The sequence below is a fragment of the Neophocaena asiaeorientalis genome, unplaced genomic scaffold (genome assembly GCF_003031525.2).
Source record: "Neophocaena asiaeorientalis asiaeorientalis breed wild unplaced genomic scaffold, Neophocaena_asiaeorientalis_V1.1 scaffold533, whole genome shotgun sequence".
NCBI classification, from domain to species: domain Eukaryota; kingdom Metazoa; phylum Chordata; class Mammalia; order Artiodactyla; family Phocoenidae; genus Neophocaena; species Neophocaena asiaeorientalis.
In genome coordinates, this window is record NW_020172671.1 from 855,305 (window position 1) to 878,732 (window position 23,428).

The 23,428-nt window shown below is 36.3% G+C and overlaps 2 protein-coding genes across 3 annotated transcripts in view; one reads left to right on the forward strand and one right to left on the reverse strand.

Annotated features, from left to right (window-relative positions):
- CSMD3 (CUB and Sushi multiple domains 3) overlaps positions 1-23,428 on the forward strand; it is a 1,062,125-nt gene that overhangs the window by 624,757 nt on the left and 413,940 nt on the right. For both annotated transcript variants that reach the window (XM_024739588.1, XM_024739590.1), the window contains 2 exons: positions 1,379-1,573; positions 19,387-19,525. In XM_024739588.1, coding sequence (XP_024595356.1) covers positions 1,379-1,573; positions 19,387-19,525 — 334 coding nt within the window. The remainder of the gene's footprint in view (positions 1-1,378; positions 1,574-19,386; positions 19,526-23,428) is intronic.
- On the reverse strand, positions 5,909-6,496 carry LOC112396079 (cAMP-regulated phosphoprotein 19). The gene has a single exon (XM_024739591.1). It carries the CDS (start codon positions 6,373-6,375, stop codon positions 6,037-6,039), a length of 339 nt encoding a protein of 112 aa, XP_024595359.1. The 5' UTR covers positions 6,376-6,496; the 3' UTR covers positions 5,909-6,036.

Here is a 23,428-nt window from a genome sequence, read left to right on the forward strand (position 1 = left end):
CAGGCTATCCAAAAAAAAAAAAAAAAAAAAAATGAGGAGACTGGATAATACAATTATATAATTTATGAACAGTATCACAGTGATGATTTAGTGAAAAAATTTAAAATAGCTGCATGTACCCATGCAGTATGTATATAATATTAAATTGTAAATACCCCTTAAAATATGTTTTACATATTTAGACTTTGCTACTTTAAATATTCTTCCACTTATATTATACTAATTTAAACATTTATAATGCAAATTTATAGGGCTCATGTAATCTATAATCTATGAGAAATTTAAAGTAAGCACATTGTCCTTACACTTCCGCTACTTGCTGGGGCGGGGCTAAATACGCATCCTGGGAGATACAAGGTAAGATAAGATAGTGACCCTGAACTAAAGAGCTCACATTCTCTTGAGAGACATGAGACAAATAATCCAAGATACAATATGTTGTGGAGAGGGACTTCCCTGGTGGTCCAGTGGGTAAGACTCTGTGCTCCCAATGCAGGGGACCAAGGTTCAATCCCTGGTCGGGGGACTACATCCCACGTGCATGCTGCAACTGAGTCCACATGCTGCAACAAAGATCCCGTGACTAGGTGCAGCCAAAATAAAAATAAATAAATATTAAAAATATATATGTTGTGAAGAAAAAATTTAAAGCCAGACCAGGGGATCCATTTCAATACTGTCTCTATGATCTGAGTCAAGCTTCTTAACTTTTTCTGAATCTCACATTACTCTTTAGAGTAAATGGCTATACTTTGCTCAGCAGGCTATTCTAAATGTTAAGTGAGGTGACAATATATCTAAAGCTCCTATCACAGTGCCTAGAACATGGTGTTTGCAAAAGAATTAGCTCTTTTCCCTTTTCCTAGATGGCAAAGACTAAATGATATATGGAAAATTATAGAGAAATTGTAAGACTTTCATAACTAGATTGAAACATTTCACTTTAATACTCACTGTGAGATGATCTCTTTGTTCCAAACAATGAATCACAAGAAAAATTTTCAAAGGGACATAGTCAACCTGCTCTGTATCAGCCTGCTCTGTATTCACATTAATTGGAATTCTGTCCAGCTTATACTGGATATTTTTGCTTAGATAAGGCAAATGATTTTAAGAAATAAGCAGAAACAATTCTATTTTGAAATTTTGTAATTGTAGAGTGTAGTTCACATTTTAAAACAACCACATCCATTACACATCAGAGAGAAAAAGGTATGGTCAGAGGAGAGCCTCTCTCTCTCTCTCTTTTTTTTCAATAAAGGCTTTTCTAGAAATGAGCATAACCATTTTAAAAATCATTTTTTCTCATCCCCAATACACAAGGGTCTGTCTCATACTGCTAGTTTGTGTGTTTTTCTCTTTTTTTGCTGTTCTCAAGCATTTGGACATAATGAGTGTCCTGATCCTGGAATACCAATCAATGCAAGGCGGTTTGGGGACAACTTTCAATTAGGAAGTTCGATTTCAGTTATTTGCGAAGAAGGATTTATTAAAACCCAGGGAACAGAAACAATTACATGTATTCTTATGGATGGAAAAGTGATGTGGAGTGGACCAATTCCAAAATGTGGAGGTAAGCACAATGGTCAGTGCAAAATACAATTCCATCATAACTATGCACTAGAAACCATAACAGGAAATTCATTGTTCTACCAGGACTCTTGTAATCTTAAAATATCATTTAGCATTATACTTTAGACATATAGTATGTAGTTAAATTACACTTTTAATATTTATTTTTTATTTTTATTTTAATTTTTAGAAATCTTTTAGAAGCTCCCTTTAAAAGGAGCTCTTATTAAAAGATACACATTAATAAACAGTAGATATTGGTTGCATGTGTAGAGTACCTTTAATATATTTCATAGTTACAGCTGAGTATATTTTATAGTTTCCAGTCATATTTTTCTTGGTCTTTTAACTATTCATGGTATAAATTGAATTTATTTTTTTAAAAGCATTAACTATTATTAATCATAATAAATAAATTTATGCTAAAGCACCCATTATTTAAAATGTATAATTTTTGTAGACATAGTTCACTAAACATTTTTTTTTTCAGTTTTGATTTGCCCAATGAAATGCAGTCAAGAAAGTTCAGGACAAAATATATGTGTGTTTTATGTATCTATATATACATACACAATGTTTGGAAGTACCTATATATCTTTGAATATATGTAGTCGCATAAAGTCACAAATTATATTGGTAAGAAGGAAGGATGATCATCTTAAAGCTAAAACATATCAAGTATATAGTGTTTCAATATAGAATCTATAAGAGCGTTGGGGGGGTTTATTTAGAATTGTCACAGTAGGAAGTAACATTCTGAATTCTATTTTTCTCCTACTCTAAGGTTACACATCCATTTTATTTTAAAATATATAAAAGGACTTTTACTAAGACAGATGAACTAGGGCCATTAAACACCCTTTAGTAGATCACCATGTCGTGATTAGGTGACAATTTTAAGTGGTTTCTTCTTTTTCTTGCTTTCCCAATTATTCTTGTTAGCTGTGCCCAAACTGACATTAGAACCTTTGTTTTCTCAATTTCTAGCTGGTAAATTGAGAATATTTAATATATACTTTCCAAAACCTTTGTTTTCTCAATTTCTAGCTGGTAAATTGGGAATATTTAATATATAACAGACAATTGAATAATACAGCTATTACCTATAAATGTTGAGTTTCATTGAATTGAACATTTTCATAATATCTCGTGATGAAGTAATCCAGACCATGCAATTAAGTTTTCCTCTTAGTCCCTTCAATTAGCAACTCCTTCCTCTTCTAATCACCTTCTCATTTGTAACATCAGGGGGCTGAACTAGATGACTTCACTGTTCTTTTCCAAACCTCAAATATTATGGGCTTAGTAGGGGTTACCCTGACAATGGCTATGACTATGCTATTATGTTTAAAAAACATAATGGAGTTGCATAATACAGGACTAAAATAAAAAGAGAAAAAGGCAAGTAGTGTTAAATTTTTTCCATCATAATTTGCCCTGGAGCTCATTCGTTCTTTTAACCATAGTTCCCGACCTAGACTTGGGGAATCAGTCAGGAAAGCCTACATTAGTATTTGAAGGAAAAGTAGGAGATAAAAGTTTATTTCAGGCAGAAGACATAGTACTGGTTCAATGTGACTGGAATGAAGGATAGAGGGACAGGGTTTGATGAATACAGAGACCTCTGAAGAATGAAATGCTTTGTAAAGAGTGCTAAGCAGATTAGAAATTATCCTATGGCAACAGGAAGCCACCTTAGTTTGGAAGTGACATGACCTGAGCCTCTCCCTCCCCTGTACGGGGAGTTGTTTACAGTTTCAGTGGACAGGCAGAGACTACCTCCAGATAATTGAATCTCATTGGATTCTCACTTGCCTAACTTGGGTGTTGGTTTAGGAGCTGCTTGGTGCCTAGCTGCATGGGGTGGTGAGAATAATGAGGTTGACATTAACGAATCATTTGATGAATTGCTGCTTTATTTGAGAGAGCAATTTCAGTGAGATTTTCACCATGAAAAATGAATGGTGTTTAACTTTTAAAAATAAGTGAAACAAAATATTCAGAACTAAGTTGGCACAGGCCAGTAGGCCTTTCAGACATCCTAAAGAGAACTGTATAAAGGAGAAGAATATATTTTTCTGCATATGTGAGTGGAATTACATGCAGTTGGCTGGCTCACCTGCCAATTTCTGAATCCAACACGAGGTAGGAACATCACCAAGGATAAGGCTGGAGCCAGGGAAGGCAGAATGGTAGTGGGCTGGAAGCGATCGTACAGTGGCACTTGCCAGATTACCTGCCACATCCCAGGCTGTGTTTTGATCCAGGTTCCACCCAATAAAGCAGACTGATTTCAGCTCCTGTATAAGTAACTCTGGTGGGTTTCATTTCTAAGACTCTGATTAAGGTTTGTAAAGATTTCCTTTAGTTTTGCCTGAATTCTACTTAGGTACTAATGAGAAGAGCCTGAGACTATCTGAGGAAAGCTTATTTTTCTCTTCCTGTTTTCTTTTTTTTCCTTCTTTTTTTTTTTTTAATCACACCGCTTCCTCCCCCATTCCCCAAGCTGCCACACAGCCACTCCAACTTACACAAAGATTTATGTCTGGAAGCTCTCTCTGCCTATAGTCTTTGTTCTTTAGACCTTCCATATTTTGACAGAAAAGTTTTGCTTATTATTTATTATAGTTTTTCTTTTGGGGCTCTCTCACAGCTTCCAATATATGCTTAATATTTTAGCTAAAATTTTTTTATTATCATCGTATTAAACACTTTATATAGTGAAATATGTACATGTTTATGTATTCTCATTAATACAAATAACTTTCTACTTTTATTTTCCTCACACAAAAAACTCCAAAATCAAATGTATTGTTAAATATTGCTAATATTCATGGATTGCTGTGTGTTAAAATTAGGAAACAGAAAGAATTTGTTTTAATCAGAATTTATAGAGCAAAGGAAGTCACTATAAAATGTTTTGATAAGAAAACCCGGGGCTTCAACTCATTTAAAGATTGCCTTCTCCCCACAGCTCCTCTCTGTCACAGTAGTGTAGAAGTTTAGGCATATTGGCAAGTTAGTGGTCCACCCACGTCAACCAGTCTTCAACCCTAAAACTGTGGAAAATCTTTGAGAAAAGTGAAAAGAAACTTTTTGTCTGCCATAGGCCTTGAATAAGGATTCTTCAAACCAAAAGGGAGAAATGAAATCACATATGTTGCAGTTCTGTGATCCCATAGCTGAACTTAGATTTATTTCGGATAGCTTAAATACAATTGTTAACAGAATTGGGTTATACATTTTATTCATTGACCTGAAGTTCAACACTGATACATTAGCTAAGGATAGATTTAGGCTATCTTTGTGAAAATTTGAACCTTTTTCTTTAGAATGGGGTGATCAAATTTCCTCATGAGGAAGAAAGATTTGATGCTTTATAAAGTCTTATGATCTTTCAGTTTTGCTAATTGAAAACAAAATACATTAATTTTTATAATTAGCATTGAAACCATTCACTTTGAATTCCACAAACTGTCTGCCTAACTCAATTTAGTAACAATAAATGACTCTTTCACCCACACCTAGACAGTAGCCTGAATATAACTGGCTCTATAGGGCCAGTCTCTGCATGGTGACTTCAAAGACACGTCCTAAAAACCATGAAGGATAGTGTGAATGGTTATCATAGGCCTCCTTTAATGGGCTGACACAGGGATTTTCATGAATTTTTACCTAGAAATCTTCCTAAAAATCTTCTTCCTCTTTCTCCACCAAAGCTTCCCACTCATAGCAACTGCATAAACACTCTCCTTCTCTTCAGCTGTAGTCCCCTCACATTCATTCTTCACACAGCCCAAGTGCCTTATTGGACACCTTGTGAGCGTCCTCCATAAATTCAGTCCTCGGGAAGTGCAGTTTTCTTATAAGAATCTTTCCCCTTGGAATCCCTTCTTTCTTCACTCATTTTCCTTCTTTTTTTTTTTTTTTTTTTTTTTTTAAAAAAAACAGATTTAAGGCCATTCAAGTTCAAGCACAGGATACAAATCTTTTGAAGCCCCATCTATTTATGTTTGAAATATGTGACCTTTCTTCTAACTTGTAGTCTTAAACTTCTGTTTTACAAAATTCAAAAGGAAAATACAGAAGAAATCAATACAATAAAGGTTACATTAAATAAGAGTAACATACAAAGCTATAATTAAGATGAATTAAAGAAAGCCAAAACATTAAAATTGTAAAACTTGCTTGTTACTTGTTGGAACCAGTCCTACACTAGGAGTTAGGTAATATATACAATTATTTTCAAGTAGATTACTTTACATTGCTCTAACATGTTCTTTTCATCAGTGCACTAATCAAAACTCTATACACATGTATATTCCCTTACACACACACTACCACTACCTGCAAAGCCATAACTCTCAAACGACTTAGTGAGTGAAAGGAAATAAAAAGTGGAGAAGTAACATATTAAGGAGAAATAATGGGAATTAGAAGATTCATGCAGTTCAGCTCTTTTAATCAGCCAGCCAGCTTGCTAGCAACAAGAGATGGTTTCCGTTGAGGAAGGTCCTGTGGAGTGGGAATGTGGTCACCAGTGACGTCTGTCTTATCCGGAGCTGCAGTAGGAAGTTGCTTGTTCTTCATTTTTGCTTTAGCCATGTTGTAATCCCCAGAATCAAAATATTTTTGCCCTTTCTGCAATCGTTTCCTTAAAAAATCTGAACCTCCAGGCTTTTGTCCCAGATGAGGATACCTGGCTTTTAATTTTGCTTCTTCAGCCTTCTCTGGACTAGTCACTTTGTCTTCCATTTCCTTCTGCTCCTCCGCGGAGGCTGCCTCGGGGACTTCCGCGGACATATTGCTCCCTCTGCGGACAAAACGCCGGGAAGAGAAGCAATTACCGGGTGGCCAAGGCCGCCCGCCCGCCGCGCAGCCTCAAGCCCGTCCCGCTCCCCGAGCGCCCGCCCGGGCCGTCTCTGCCCGCCCATTTTCCTTCTTTTTATGTGATCAGAATTCCTTTCAGGGACCTCTGAGGGCATTGCCAGGCTCACCCACATGTATCCTTCAAAGTTGCTTCTATCAGCCTTGGTTCTAGGAAATTTGGAATAGGGAGGGAAGGGACAACCTTAAGTACATTTGGATTTATTTCTCACTTCACCTGTGTGTGTGTGTGTGTGTGTGTGTGTGTGTGTGTGTGTGTGTGTCCTGAAACACAGGTAAGATGGTGCTTTTACTCATTTTTCTCAAAGGACTAGTGGGCTACTAGATTTTCTTTACTGCACCAAGCAATGCAAACTGGAGTCATCCCTTACCCACAAATCCTGGAATCTTTTTCTCACACAGTAAAATCCCATAGGATTTCTAGTCACTGGAATATTCCTTGTGACTAATACTGCTACATAGAAGGCAACATTTAAGGTAAAATATTTGACCCACTCAGAGAGGTTTCCTTAGTGACTTTAGGAAACCTACTGGTCTCTGCCCACCTATTTTCTTCCTGTCCAAGGGCTAGCTCCAAAGGATTGAGACATACCTGCCTTATTGTCCATACCTCAAGTGATCTGAGCATCATTATTTGGCGTTCTGTCTTCATTGTCTCTTTTTACCATTTATTGTTTAAAGTCTATTTTGTCTGAGACCTTCTTTCTTGAGTACAACCATCATTAACTTATTTTTCTCAGCTTTGATTCACTTTATCAGATGAATGAAACCCTTTGTAGTGGGGAACGAGTCTATGGTTAGATGGTAAATTGGCTTTAAGTCTGCTCTGTCATGAACTTTCTACAAGTGCTTCTGGTCCTATCTTTTGTTCGTACCTTTTCCTAGCTATCTTGTTTTTAAATATAGCTGTGAGTTTACTGCATATCCAGAACATATTCTTCCAGCACTTGCACTCAGCTCAAATTCATCTGGATACTTATGTCCTCTAGTTTGGTGAAGCCAACTGCCATAAAATGGAGGTTTTGATGGATCTGAGTCCACTAATAGATCCAAATGCCCAATGTCATAACCTCAGATGCTTATAAGAGCTAGACGGTAACAGAAATAAATTACATGAGCTGAATAAAACAGGCTGTCTCACAAGCAGTAAGCACTGTTATCTAGAGTTTTCTGTTTTAAAAAGCAGGACAATTGGACATACATTATTTTCTGTCTCTGTTGCAGTCATATAAGGAAACTGTTCCTGGATATGAGGATTTATTATTCATTGGTGAATGTCATTATAAAAAAAATGCTACCTAATTATACTCATGTAGACTGAAGGATGAGAAGGATTTATTTGCAGACCAAAAATGAGAGTGGGAAAAAAAAAAAAAAATGAGAGTTAGGTTAAAATGTATTCATTATTTCTTTATAAAATCTGAAATACATGCCATTTACATTTTAAAATCAAATGTTCCTTAATAAAGTTATAAAATTGTTTAACTGTTCATGAAAAATGTTGGATGAATCTAAAAATTGTATATTTTATTAAATTTCATTTTAATAAATATACTTCTCAGGATCATTTTAGTCTCTCTTCCTGGTTTCTCTTCATTTCTATGATCTCTGTTTGTATGTGTTCCAGAGCTAGGTCTTGAATATTTTCTCCTATTTCCACTCACTCTATTCATACTTTTCATCCAGTCTCCAGCTTTAAATAACACCTATGTGTTGATGGCTCTCAAATTTACATTCTTCTACTTCTCTGTCCTGAAGTCCAGACTCATCTATTCAACTTGCTCCTCAATATCTCCACTTAGATGTTTAATAGGCATCTCAAACTTAGCCTGTCCAAAACTGATCAGATCCCCCAGGTCAATCCAAACCTGATACTGTCACAGACTTTCTCTATCATCATTAATAGCACTCCATTCTTCCAGTAATTCAGGCGAAAACTCTTGGGAGTAATTCCTGACTCCTTTCTTTCTATCACAACCATACACAATCCAACAGAAAAATCTGTTAGCTCTACCTTGAATACCTATATTCAAAACCCATCTACTTCTCACTTCCTTAACTGCTGACATCCTTGTCCCAGCAACCATCATCTCTGGCCTAGATTACTGCAACAGTCTTGGAAGTGGTCTCATTGCTTCTGCCCTTTCTCCTATTCAGTTCTGTAGAAACGGTTTGTTATTCAGTTTACCCATGCCCACCACTTAGTTTCTTCATAGTTATTTCTCTTATGGGACTCAGAAGGCCCTGATACGTATATACTATCTGCTTCTCTCCTCCTTTTTACCTGGCTCCTTGTCTCCCATGCCCTCTTCACTGTAGCTAGCAATGCCCTCTTTGATCTAAAGCAATCCCCTCAATAAAAATGGAAATAGAATGTTGGCCTTCTGGATTACATGGTCGTGTTCTTGAATATAATTAGGATGTAATACATTCATTGAACTGCTTTATAGATAAAGAGGGTTATATTTAATAAAATACATTGGAAGACTTGGGTGAATGCTATTGGCTCAAAGTGGTTGATTTAATTAAGATGCTGAGTTAAGACTAACTGAAAGAAAGTTTTTCCTTCCTTGTGAAGATTTATAATAATTTCTAATATTGTTATCATTGTAGCCTCCCTGAGAAGAAAAACAGTGAAAGCAAAATGCATGACTAACAAGGTATACAGGCAAAATTTCCTGTTACTTTGGGAATGACAACTTATACCATACCAGCTAAGGAGAAAAATGTTGCAGTATCCCTGTCCATAAAAAATTGAGGTTCAGATACCTCCTTTGTGGCTTATTAAGTGGGTTCTAACTGACTCATTTCTCTCAATCCTAACCTCAGATATCCCACTCCCAGTTTATATAAGCAGCAAAAGAAAAGTGAGGGAAATTGAGATCTATATCTGTCTATCTACCTACCTACCTACCTACCTACCTACCTAAACTGTTGGAGTCAAAAGTTGTTCATCTTTTCCTTTATCTCCCCATAGGAAGGAGGATGCTAGTCTCCTTCTCTTCAAGCCAAGTTAAGGGGAAGGACTCTAAAAGAATCCCTCATAAGGGAATGTAGTTGCCTGTGAAAAAGAGGAACTAGAATCGCCACGTGGATATCTGATTATACAGTGTACTTGCTGATCTGCCTTCTATGCTGAATGAACAAGAGAAAGAAAATTGATCAAAACTGGCAGATTAAAGAGAGGGAAAGCTGGCTAGTTGAAATCATTTAGCAAGTCAATGATGTGAGCTTCCTCTGCATCAAATGAATACCAAAGAAGGTACCCTGGCTTAGCCACTAGGTAAAAGAAACTCAACAACCAGACACCATAGCATGTACTGTCAGGGGTGAAAGCAGGGAGGTAACTGGAAAAGGTTGATCTTCTCTTCTATCAGGAAATTTCCTGGTAGAAGTGAGAAGCCACCCTTCTAATTCTTGGCCTTTACAAAGAACTCATTTATTATCCTTATGGAAAGAGCAAAACATTTTCCATATCTGACAAATAGAAAATCTCAGGGACCAGTTAGAGTTAGAGAGGAAACAGCAACAGTCAGGAGAGGACTGTGACAGCATACTTTTCCTCATTTTAGCCCTAACACCCCACAGGAAAAAGGACCTAAAGGGAAGAGGAAGGGGACATGCTGAGAAAGGATACAGCATCTTCTCTGCTCCAACTGCTGAAGCGAATGGAGGAATGAATCATCAAGTGCTGGTCCTCCATCAGCACCCTCCTCCCCATCCTCCAAGGTGCTCAAAGATGCACCTTGGGTGGGTAGGTTTAGGAAATAAGACAGAATTTTAAATTGGATTGGACCAAGTTTTTTAATACTGTAAGTGATGAGAATTTTCAAGGATGTGCCCAACACTTCTTTAAGGAGAGGGAGATTTGTCAGTGCATGTTTGAAGGCAGTAATTAAGAAAGAAGGAAGGGAGGGAGGGAGGGAGGAAGGAAAGAAAGAAAAAGAAAAGAAAAGAAAGAAAGAGAAAAAGAGAGAAAGAAAGAAACCAATTTCTGTTTTCATTCCACCGATTTCAGAATATTCCATAAAATGCCTACTCAAGCAAGAACTTCCTTGCCCTCAGTAGAGAACTCCCTGCATAACTATGGCTTAAGTTCCTTTTTACTGTAATGGGATATCTTAGAGAATTCCTTGCATGAATAGGATGGGACTAGGGTCCCTGGAGAACTGTTTGACAGCAAGGCTGGACTTGCATGCCAATGAACTTCCCCTTTGAGGATAAGGACTTTTCTCTTGAATCTCAGCCTCAAAGGGAAGGAAATCCTTCTCATTCACAGACGTTGCACTCTCTGGAGGGAGTTCGTTTGAGGGAGCAATTAGAGTAACAGTCTGATGCATAGATCAGAATATATTGTGGTTCTCATAGAGAGAATGTGTGTTCACACACATATACCTATTCATGTCTAATAATAGACTCCTCTTTTAGTTACATATTAAGGTAGTATTAAATTCCTAGAGGACTACCATAGGGAAAACTAATAGCACTCTGCAGGGTTTTGCTCCTAATTTCTGTGGAGCTGGGTAGGGGAAGGGTAGAAGGGGTTATAGAAATGGAAAGAGGTTTAGAGCTGTGATTGCTTGTCTGCATTCCTGGCACTTTAATTCCTATGTTTCTGACTTTCTTTTTTTATCCAAGAGAGAGAGGCAACTTGTTTCCCATAATTTTCTTTGAAACATCATCCAGTGTGTTGAGGTTAGACAGAGCAGGTGATTACTTACCACACCTATAACCAACCATAAAGCAAGTTTAAAAATTAAAAAAAAAAAAAGGAAAGAAATGGAACCTTCATTGTTTATAATCCCCAAGATCAAAACCTAGCTCTTCTTCTGGTCCTCAATTCCCTTCTGAGCACCTAAGTGCCACTTCTCAGATGAAAGAGCACCAAAATTCTGAAGCATTTTTATTCAAAAGAATTTTAGCTGAATACAGTCTGAAACACTTCTGACTCTTCATACATATCTTAAAGCATACTGGGTATTTTGAATTCGTCCATTCTGAAGCAGGAGGGAAGGGGGCAGGGCACAACCTTTGAAAGAATGACATAGCCCGAGGACATGACATAAACTGATTAGGACCAAATGGGTACAAGATGGCGGACAACTCAACTTCCACTAGACATTGAGCCTCAGTATACACTCACTGTAACACATCAGCAAGCTAAATGACACACCCACAGGCACCATGACAGTTCCAAGGCCAACCATAAGGATCAAAAAGTGGGCGGTGGCCCAATTCCTGGAAATCTCCTCCCCTTCCTGAAATAGCTGGAATACTCCTCCCACTCATTAGCTTATGAAATTACCCACTCCTATAAAAACTGACAACCCCATACCCTGGTGCCTTTCTCACCTTCTGAGATGACCCACACTCTGTCTGTGGAGTGTGTTTCTCTCTAAATAAATCCACTTCTTACCTATCACTTTGTTTCTCACTGAATTCTTTCTATGATGAGACATCAAGAACCTGAGCTTCATTAAGTCCTGAAACCAGGTGTGTGATCTCAGTTGGAAGACTGGGGGTTTTGGCTGGGTTCAAGTCCCAGCTACGTGAGTGCAAGTCCCAATCAGGATTTTGGCCAGCTTTGAGTCTTAGATGTGTGGATTCAAGCCCCAATCAGGCTTTTGGCTGGGTTTGAGTCCCAGCATGTGGGTTCAAGTCCCAATCTGAGGTGCATGGTTTCAATTCTACTCAAAGTAACACAGAAATGAGTCGTCACTCCAATGAAAATTATTTATAACAGACTCTCTTCAGGCCTTAGAAAAATGCAACAGGATAAATGAACTATTTCTACTTTACCATTTATGCTTTGTTTTCATTATTTAAAATGGGGAGAAGTTAAACGCAACAATCTGTATTTCACTAACAGATGGAAATTACCTCTTTATCCCAGGAACCTGAGTGATTATCCAGGAGCATCTTGGAGCTACAGACTAGCCATATCCTCTTAGATTTTGTCAGCTTGGTCTGTGGTCCAAGAGCTATAAAATGACCTGAGGGATTGGAGTGGAGTGAGGGTTTTGTCAACAATGCCCTCTGGGTCCTACCTTACACTTACTAGAAGTGTGTTCTGGGAATCTGCATTTTAACAAGTTTCTAATCTAAACTCACCTCTAGGTATCCGCAAATGTTTAAAAGTAACCACTGCATGAAACCAAAAGTTCCTCTCCTCATTTTCCACTAACTATAAGCTTCAGAAACAAAAAACTTCTTGACTTTCCCTCATACATTAGTATTGTTGTCAAACCTAAGTTTGTGTGCCCAATGCACAGCAAGGCCAAACAAACCGAAAAGTCAGAGTTTGGAGCAGAGAAAGGTTTATTGTAAGGCCAAGCAAGGAGAATGGGCAGCTCATGCTCAAAAGACCCCCAACTACCTGATGGTTTTCAGGGAAGAGTTTTCAAAGGCAAAATTTGGAGTGAGAGCTGCAGGGTGTGTGACTTTCTTCTGATTGGTTGGTGGTGAGGTAACAGGATGGTATTCCAGGAATCTTGTGCTCAGCCTGGTTACCATCCTGCACTGGGAGGGGGCCTTAGTTCCAGTAGAAGAACTCAAAGATGCATTGTTATGTATACCACTTGGGGAGGAACCAGGACCATGCTTTACTGCTGCACTATTGTTTCTTGACTGCTTTTCCCTTGTGTCTCCAACTCCTCACTTCCCAGACTAATAACTCTTTGAATCTGCCCTTTGGAACTCAGGGGAAGTCTAGGAGGCTGAAGCTATTTTCCTATAAACAAGGAATTGGGTATATGGAGAAGCTTTTGTACCGGGGAGGGCGCCACAGCATACTGCTTGGTTTCAGAATTTCTCACTTTATTCTTTCTCTGCTCTTTCTGTCCCTCTTCCCCTATCTTCTATTCATTTTTTTTTTTTTTAATCAAACTCACCTCTGACAAAATCTCCTTCAAGAACTCTTTCTTAATGCCCTTGGGATGTCACCTGTCTCTCCCCTACATTTCCAGCCTATCTGGCTCAAGCATATATTTATTCTTCATGTTAGCTGTGCCTCTCTTCCTTGTAGAAACTGTGGGTCTCCTGAGGACAGATATAATGTCATATAGGTTTTTTAAAAAATTTCATCACCTGGCATAGTATCTTATATACATCAAAAGCTAAATAATTTTTTGAATTAATAAATATATGAATAATAAATAAATTAATGTCAGGGAAGCACTTAAAATTGTGTAGTTAGAATCTCAAATTTACATTAAAAACTTTGGGTTGAATATTCTATCCCCCTAACTATCCATTTGTCTTCATTAAACCTATTTTAAGGAGAATAGATATGCTTAAATAAATATCTCTCTTGGAAAATTAATCCAATACATCTATCATGGAAGTCATTTCTAACTTGGAATTTGAAGATTTGAATTTGAATCTCACCTCTGCTACTACCCAGATCTGTGTTTCTCATCAAGTCATATTTTGATAATTTTTTTCTTTACCTGCAAAACTGGCATAAAAAAGAAACAAGCATTTTTATGCTACAAGCTTATTAAAGTAATTAAGTTAAGTAATGTATATAAAAGCATACTCTAAACTGGAAAGCATTATGACTGTCTTAGCTGGCATAGCAGAAATGCCCAGCTGTTAACCTTTAAGCTCTTACCCCATTCATTATACAGAGTTGTAGGTAGGAAATAGCTCTCCAGCTGAGAGACTTCATTTCACAGCCTCCTTTGAAGTTAGGTATGGCCAAGTGAGTAAGTGGAAGTAATGTAAATAACATCCAAGCTGTGGTCCATAAAAAGCGTACACAGAGTAGTCCTCTATTTTCTGTTTCCTTTCCTGCCAGCTAAAATGGAAATGACTTCCATGGCAACCTAGAAAATCGCCTGCTGAAAATGGCTGAGGCTTTGTCATCCTGGGTCTTAGGAGACTAGAAGGAGCATGGCTGTTTTGCTGATAGGCACGCTTCATTGTACTGTTACATGAGTGTATCAAAGAAAAATTTCACCAGAGTTAAACAGGCAAGGAAGACTTTTTTCAAGACTACTGCAATAAGGAGGAGTGATTGAATTCAAATGCACTGAGGGAAGGTTTGTAAGGGCTGAGATGAGCTAGTGGTAAAGTAATGGAGGAAGTTGGGTGACGGGTTGAGAGTCTTAAAGAAGCCTGTTTAAAGTTTAGTCAAGATGAAGGCCATTTTGGTCAAGTGAAAAATAAACTACTGTGTTAAGCTACTAAACTTTAGGTATTTATTTATTTTACCAGCTACAATCATCTGAATTCACACACAGTTAGGAGAGAGGAAGACCCAAACAGAAATAGTCCATCCCAGCCTTGCCCCATTTTTATGTTATAATGCATAATGGTCAGTACCTACTTAAATTGTATTAAATTAAAATATTTTTTCAAAGGTTACATCTTAAACCTCTTTTATTTTCTTCTCTAAGTATTCACCTTAATCTTTCACTTATATTGAAGTCTTAACATCAGCCTATGTTGAAAATGACGCGTAATATAACTAAAAGCTCCAGATTCTATTTTCTGTTGTTTCTTGTGATATTTCACAGACCTTTTAGCCTTAATATTGAATCTTATTATCTTTCCATATAAAATTCCTTCCTGTTTTGTGTTTCCTATTTTGGTGAATGGAATTGTCTTCCATAATGTTGTACGTGCCAGGGGCCCAGTGACCAATTTAGACTCCTTCATCTTGCTCTCTCATTGCATGTAATCAATAAATGCTTTTGAGTCTGTCTCCTAAGTATCTCCGTATTTAGCCCTTTCCTGTTACCACCATATATCAGAATCTGATTATACCTTCCTAGATAATTGTGACGGTCTCCTAATTGATCGCATCAACTCCAGGTACTCTGCTTCTAGTTCATTGTACCTGTAACTTTCATTTAAATGAAAATTGTATTATTTGTCTATATATGTTTATGTAGCCTTTGTCTACAATTTTTTAAACATCTTTATCGGAGTATAATTGCTTTACAATGGTGTGTTAGTTTCTGCTGTATCACAAAGTGAATCAGCTATACGTATACATATATCCCCATATCCCCTCCCTCTTGTGTCTCCCTTCCACCCTCCCTATCCCACCCCTTGTCTACAATTTTTCATTTTTCTATGGTTCACTTTCCTTAATATAGCATATCAGGTCCTTTTTTTTTTTTGGCCCACACTGCATGGCATGTGGGATCCTAGTTCCCTGACCAGGGATTGAACCCATGCCCCCGCAGCAGAAGCATGGTTTCTTAACAACTAGACCACCAGGGAAGTCCCATTAGGTCCTTTTCTACTCTTCCTCCTTCATCTCTCATCACTTCTTGGTTCCCTAAAAAAGGTAACTGGCATTACTCAAAAACATGCTAATTCAGCATTCTGCTCTTAAGCACATGCTGTTTCTTCCGTTTACAATATCCTCTCTCTCTTTTTCTCCTGGTGAATTCTGACTCATCCTTGAAGACTCAAATTAAATAGAATCTCTTCTGTGAAGCCATAATTCCTGTCCTCTTCCAGACCCCTTGTCCCATGGACATATCTTTCTTATATAATTTATGACATTATTACCTTTTATGATTATGTTTCTGAGTTTTGCACATGGGCAGTGTGATAAAAGGAAAAAGAATACCTTAATTACATTTGTAAAGAAGTTTCTAGAGTCAAATTACCTCTGTTCAAATCCTTGCTAGCTGATGTGCAAATTATTTAAATTTTCCACACATCAATGTTCTTACCTACATATGTGGTTGGATTATTTTGAGTATTACATAAAATAATACAAAGGACTTCTTACATAGTGCCTGGCACCTAGGAAACATTTGATAAATGTTAGAAGCAGTACAAATACCACGTGGGCGCACACTTGACACACAATTGTTTGCTGAATAACTGAAATATGAATGAGTAAATGATGAATGAGTGAATAGGACTTGAAAATAAATCCCTGTATCTTGATCTCCTTTCTGTTTTCCATATGTTCCAAGTTTCCTTTGTTCAGTCAAAGATACTGTCTTTTACAGAAGTCTTTCTTAAACTACGGAATGTTTATACTTGGAGGTACACAAGCTTTTAGGTGTTATATGTATAAGCATTTCTTAAATTTTAATAGGTACATATTTTTAGGCATTATAGAAAAATATAACGAATACATAAAAGCAATGATTTTACAGATATTTTTGCTTAGGGCAAGTTTAAAGAAATCATTTAAGTTAAAATAAAAGTAAGTCTATTTAAAGAAAATCATTAATTATATAAGCAGTACATGGATGTGGCAAAATTGTAAGGTTTGGCCAATTAACTTTATTGCCTTTCTGTTTGTATTGTTATTCGTGTTATAGTTAAGGTTCTCTTTACAAATTCAAATCTTTGTTATTTTTATTACCATTAGTTATTTTAGCTTTCCAAAGCTTTCTCTTTTTCCTTTTTCTCTTGAACGTTTTCTTTACACTTGGTGTCCCCTTATTTTGTCCTGCACTTTGTCCCCTCCATGTTCTGCTGCTGTTGCTCCACCATGGCTTTTCTATGAACATCCTCCTGCCATGTTGCTGCTAGTCACTGTGATCATGAGGCTTTTCTCGACTGATCTGAACTTAGCATCTGTTTCTTCACTTAGGTTTCACACTCTCTTGGGGAGGCTGTCTCCATACTTTTGAGATAATAATTTTGTAAAGTTCCAACCCTATGTGTGAGAGAAAGAAGCCAGTTCAGAATGTAGTATGTTAATTAGGAGAAGACTCATTTTGTAGCAGGGTCACTATTTGGGAAAGTCCTTTCAGGAAACAAACAGTCACCACATCTTTATGCTACTCCTTTCCTTTAAAGCTCCTTCCTAACTCTGCCTCTCTAACATGTTGGACTGAGGGACCAGCTGAAATGCTTCTGGGTACTCTACTTTTTAATCTTTAATGACCCATTACTCAATTGCTAATTTTATGACTGATTACCTCTTTCAATCATGATTAGACTGAAGTGCACAGATACTTTCCTAGAACAATTTGAGTTGATAACATATTGGGATTTTTCTATATTTCCAGGACCTTCACTCACCAAAATACTTTACTCTGTCTTTTAAAATATGGTAGTTTAAATGTCTGTTATGCACATAATTTTATTTTTGAAATACATAATAACCCTACAGGAAACCTAATTATGAGTCATCATAGCAAGGAAGAGTAAATAATCCTCATCAAAATGGTCTCCTTTGAAAGCTTTTTAAGAAACAAAATCAAATTCTATTAAGGAAGAAAATTTAGTTTTATATGAAAACTCTTTCTCATACAAATAACAAATTTTGGCAATTTCACAGAAAATATTTTTCTCAAATGGACATTTTGTAGTAATGCTTGATTCCTAGGCCAATTTATTAAATATTTCTTATTTTATTTGGGCTATATCAAATTACTTAAAGAATGAAAAAGTGTAAAAATAGTGTCTAGAACAATAGGTTTTAGAAATTCTGTAAGGTAAAACTGAAATAAACAAGTAAACAACAATGACAAAAATATAAACACATGAGATAGAGTTTAAATGGAAAGAATTAAAGAAAATAAAAATATAACATAGTAAGTCATTGGGAAGGGTCTCTATCTAATGTGTTGAAGAGCCGTTATAGTATACATTTGACTATTTTTCTTTCCAAATAATTTTCAATAATTCAAATACTCTTTGCTTCATTCCCCACCCCCCACCCCCCGCTTTGTATACCTCCTGAAGGTATAGAACAGGCTAATGTAGCTGGGCTGCAGAGTGAAGGGGAGAAGTTTGGAGTGTAGGCTAGAGTGTAAGGCAATAGCTAGGGTCATTCAGGGCCTTGTTGGTCAACACAGAAAGATGCCATTTAAAAGTGTTTGAGGTTTAAACAATTACTCTGGCCATAGTGTGGAGGATAGTTAGCATGGATGAGGAGAGACCAATTAAGAGGGTCAGTTAGGAGGGTTTATACCAGAGATGAAATTATGGTAATTTAATCTGGTAGCTATAGAGATAGAGAAGCAAGACTAGGCTTGAGGATGGATTGGATATGGGAATAAATAGTAAGGATAATGGAAATATGAAAGATGACTACTTCTAACATTTTGGGCTATGCAAATCTATGGATGGTGGTTTCATTTACCAATATTGGAAATAATGGGAGAGGACTGGTTTTGAGGTCCTATTTTGTAAAAACTGACTTGAGAGTACTTTTGAGGCTTTCAGGTCTTGTGAACTTTAACAAGTTGTTCTTTCAACTTGGTTTATTTCTCTTCAAAATGAGGTGCTTAAACTAAATTACCTTATCAGTACCTACTGGGATTAAAATGCTATGATTGTGGTTTCAATTGTGTATGAGTTTAAGGGAAAGCAGAAGATTAAATTCTTGAAATGATAAGCTGAGTTGAATCTGATGTTAAAGGGAGAAGAGATCAAGGTACCTGTCTAGGAAAGCAAATGGTATGATGAATCTGTAAATTGAAGGACATTATTCTGACAGCTGGATTGAAGCAAGAGAGAAATTAGCAGATGGGAAATCAGGGAAGAGACTGAATGAATGAAGGCCTAAAATTGTAATAGGGACTCTGGTAAAAGGAAGATCGAAGTTTTAGACACTGTATAGCATGAATTAACAGTATTTGATACATAAATCAGAAAATAAAAGACAGTAAAACTAACAGCTTATATTTTTTTCAAGTTTTGAAAATGATGGAGACACAAGAACGTATTTAAGGGATATAATTGGGAGACTTGAGTTTATCTGACATGCTGAGTGTGTAACTAAGCCATATTTCAAAAAGTAAATTACTTTTTTTAGGGAAAATAATCATTCAATAATAGAATGACTGGATGAAATTTTACTTTCAAAAACAATATTAAATAACATTTAATATGTACATGCAAAAATTAATTTTAAAAAATACAGTTAGTACTAAAAATATTTTCTGCAACTTGTTCTAAAATTTGTGTTTTTTCCTGTTCTCTGACTTTATTTTTCAGCTCCATGTGGTGGCCATTTTTCAGCTCCCAGTGGATTGATTCTCTCACCAGGATGGCCAGGATACTATAAAGACTCTCTGAATTGTGAATGGGTGATTGAAGCTGAACCTGGACACTCTATCAAAATTACATTTGAAAGGTCTCTGCAAATATTTTTCTACTTAAAAAAAAAAATTGTCTAAAAGAATAGTTGAGATTCTGCATTTTACTTTCCATATTAATGTTTAATTTTATTACAGTAGTCAATTGTTGGACATTGAGTGTTTCAGAATGTTTGCCCCTTTTAGCCTTTCAGCCTATTTTCAAGTTAATTTTCTATTTCCTTAATGCTCTATCAGTATGAATGAAATGTGTAAGATGGACCTTTTTTGATTCATATATATGCATACTACTGTGATATGAACCTATGACCTATAACTTAGTAAGTTTAGTCGTCCTATACTTTGAAGGGCCTGTGGATTCTGTTCTGCTAGATTCCGAAAGGCAAAGGTGCTGTAAACACACTTGAATTGATACCGTATTGCAGCCTAAGACATTTGCTTACACATACTACCTATACCTATATACCTACACTTACAGGTCCTTCAGAAAAAGGCTGCGTCAAATTACTGTAAATTAATGATTGGTCAGTCAAGTTTTTTCTTCCTTAGGATAATTAGTATTACTGATCAAATAATCTATATCCTAAAAGATTATAATATTGACTATTAAAAATTTAAAAGAATGAATCTTCTGACTTGTGATTGGATCACTATTCTGAAATCCAAATAGAAATATCTATATAATTTTTCAATTATATTGTTGACCCCTCTCATCTCCCAACCTTTTCTTAAAAAAAAAAACAAAACTTCTGTAAACATTATAGTAAACATATAAATATATATATAATTTCAGCAAAATTATGCTCTGATGATTGAATTTTATAAATATAACATGATCTTTCCCTGATTAAAGAGTTCCTTCATAGAATTAATCTATTCATGCTAGTGTAAAAACTTGAGAGGAAAACAGATTCTATTTTGACAGATATAAAATATTAAACATTTTACATGAGGTTACTCTGCTTTATTATGACCTACACAACTTTACTATGACTATATTAGTTTGCTAGGGCTGCCATAACAGTGTAACAGACTGAGTGGCTTAAATAACAGAAATTTATTTCCTCATAGTTCTAAAGTCTAGAAGTCTGAGATCAAGGTGTCAACAGGGTTGTCTTCTGTGGTTTTAGTCATTGGCTAATAGATGGCTGTCCTTTTCCTGTGTCTTCACATAGTCTTCCCTCTGTGTGTTTGTTTCCTAATCTCTTATAAGGACACAAGTCATGTTGGGTTAGGGTCCACCCATATAATCTCATTTTACCTTAATTACCTCATTAAAAGACTTTCTCCAAATACAGTCACATTCTGAGGTACTAGGGAGTTAGGACTTCAATGTATAAATTTTAGGGGGACATGATTCAGCCCATAATAATAACCTACACATTAAGAAAATGGTTTTATTTAGAATAATTTGGCAGAGTTTTTGTTGTGATGTTAAAAACATATTCTTTATTCAGTGGTTGACATAGCCTGTGTTGCCATAGTAACTTTAGAGAAGCTTGAAAAGCATCTTATTTATTCAGAATCAAATCTTTGTCAGATAACATTTTTCAATTAATGTGGGACCCAAATTAACCCACCTTACTGTATTACACAGAATTCTACTTGGTTTGGAGTATACCATGTAACATAATATTACTGGATCATATCATTGAATAATTTAAAAACTTATACTGATTTGTGTCAATAAGACAGAGATTTATAATGTATTTTTAATTTGCTAAATTTAGAGTATCACATTTGAAGGATTAGCATATCTGTCAGGTTATCACAGTTGATCTCATATTTTTTAAAACTGCATGTATTATAGGTTTAAGTACATGATTTTAGTATTTCCAGTTTTGGACTTAACATTATTTTGTATCAGGAGTTATGATGTTACGGTAATTAAAACATCTTATATTTGCATAATTCATAACATTTATATCCATATAATTCTCACTGATCATCATCCTTCAATATCTAAATAAAAAGTTGAGCCCCATCTCAGTTGCAAAGGTAAGTCTAGGCCCTGTTTATATTTTCAGAGCTTTCCTGGGGATGCTTTTGTTCACTTCTAACTTTGAATTCCTGCTTTTAGAGTCATCTCTGTTGTGAGATCCAGAGGCTGCTACCCTTTCTCAACTCCTTAGTCTTGGATCACTTGCCTTCATTCTCACAAAAACCTTAGAACAAGGGATAACCAAAGAGGATTATTGCATAATCCAAAATAATTTAAGATTAAATAAACCTTCACTGTCCTAAAATTTTCCTCGTAATTCCCATCACTGGAACGATTGCATCTCTCTCTCCAGTTCCCTCTCCTTAGCCCAGACCCTTACCCAGCTCTATCTAGTCTTTTCCCTATCAGAATCTTCAGCCCTCATTTCCCTACTCCCTAGTCGCCCACTCCAGTATGTAAAGGGTGAGTCTCAAAGTACCTGTTACTTAAGCAGAGCAATTTAGCTATTTGTTGCTCTGAGCTCCCAACTCGGTGATGGATGGGATGATAGGCATGAATTTTGCCTTTCTTTCCAAACATGCAGATTAAGATTTTTTTTCCCCTAAATCAGAAATCAGTTCTACCAAGAATTCACCCTTTCTCCACCTCCCAGATGACTCAAATTGTAGCCAACTTTAAATTTCAAAAAAAGTTATATTCAATTTAGAAGTATTACATAAGCATAAAATAATATGAGGAAATTGTGTTATTAACAAAGTGCATTATTGTATTAAAAAACATTCCCTGTTTGAAAATGATAGTCATTAACCATCACTAAATAAATAACCTCTGATATCCTTCAGCCTTAGGTAGGCTATCTATTGATAGAATTGCCTACCTGAGAAGCAGTTAGATTGCAAAGCAATAGTTGTAATTCAGAACACCACACTTGTGACTTTTGATTTTCAACTTTTATTTGGAGTCACTATTTTCTCTGCCCAAACTTCTTAATATGTATGGCCTCTCTCTCCCAACGTGTAGTTACATGGGCCTCTTTGCTATCTTGTTTAGATACCATCAGATTTCTCCAAAGTGAATTAATGTGCACTGTACAGGCAGTGCTCAAAGTCAGACCATTCCAAATTTACCTTCCATGGGAAAAAATCTTTCCAGCCATTTTTTTAAAAACATCTTTATTGGAGTATAATTGCTTTATAATAGTGTGTTAGTTTCTGCTGTATAACAAAGAAAATCAGCTATACGTATACATATATCCCCATATCCCCTCCCTCTTGCAAATCCCTCCCACCCTCCCTATCCCACCCCTCTAGGTGATCACAAAGCACCAAGCTGATCTCCCTGTGCTATGTAGCTGCTAATTCCCACTAGCTATCTATTTTACATTTGGTATTGTATATATGTCAATGCTACTTGCACAGTTCATCCCAGGTTACCCTTCCCCTTTCCCATGTTCTCAAGTCCATTTTCTGTGTTTACGTCTTTATTCCTGTCTTGCCCCTAGGTTCATGAGATCAATTTCTTTTCTTTTTTGAGTTTTTTTTAGATTCCATATGTATGGGTTAGCATACGGTATTTGTTTTTCTCTTTCTGACTTACTTCACTCTGTATGACAGTATCTAGGTCCATCCACCTCACTACAAATAACTCTATTTTGTTTCTTTTTATGGCTGAGTAATATTCCATTGTATATATGTGCCATATCTTTATCCATTCATCTGTCAATGGACACCTAGGTTGCTTCCATGTCCTGGCTATTGTAAATAGTGCTGCAATGAACATTGTGGTACATGACTCTTTTTGAATTATGGTTTTCTCAGGGTATATGCCCAGTAGTGGGATTGCTAGGTCATATGATAGTTATATTTCTAGCTTTTAAGTAACCTCCATACTGTTCTCCACAGCATCTGTGACAATTGACATTCCTACCAACAGTGCAAGAGGGTTCCCTTTTCTCAACACCCTCTCCAGCATTTATTGTTTCTAGATTTTTTGATGATGG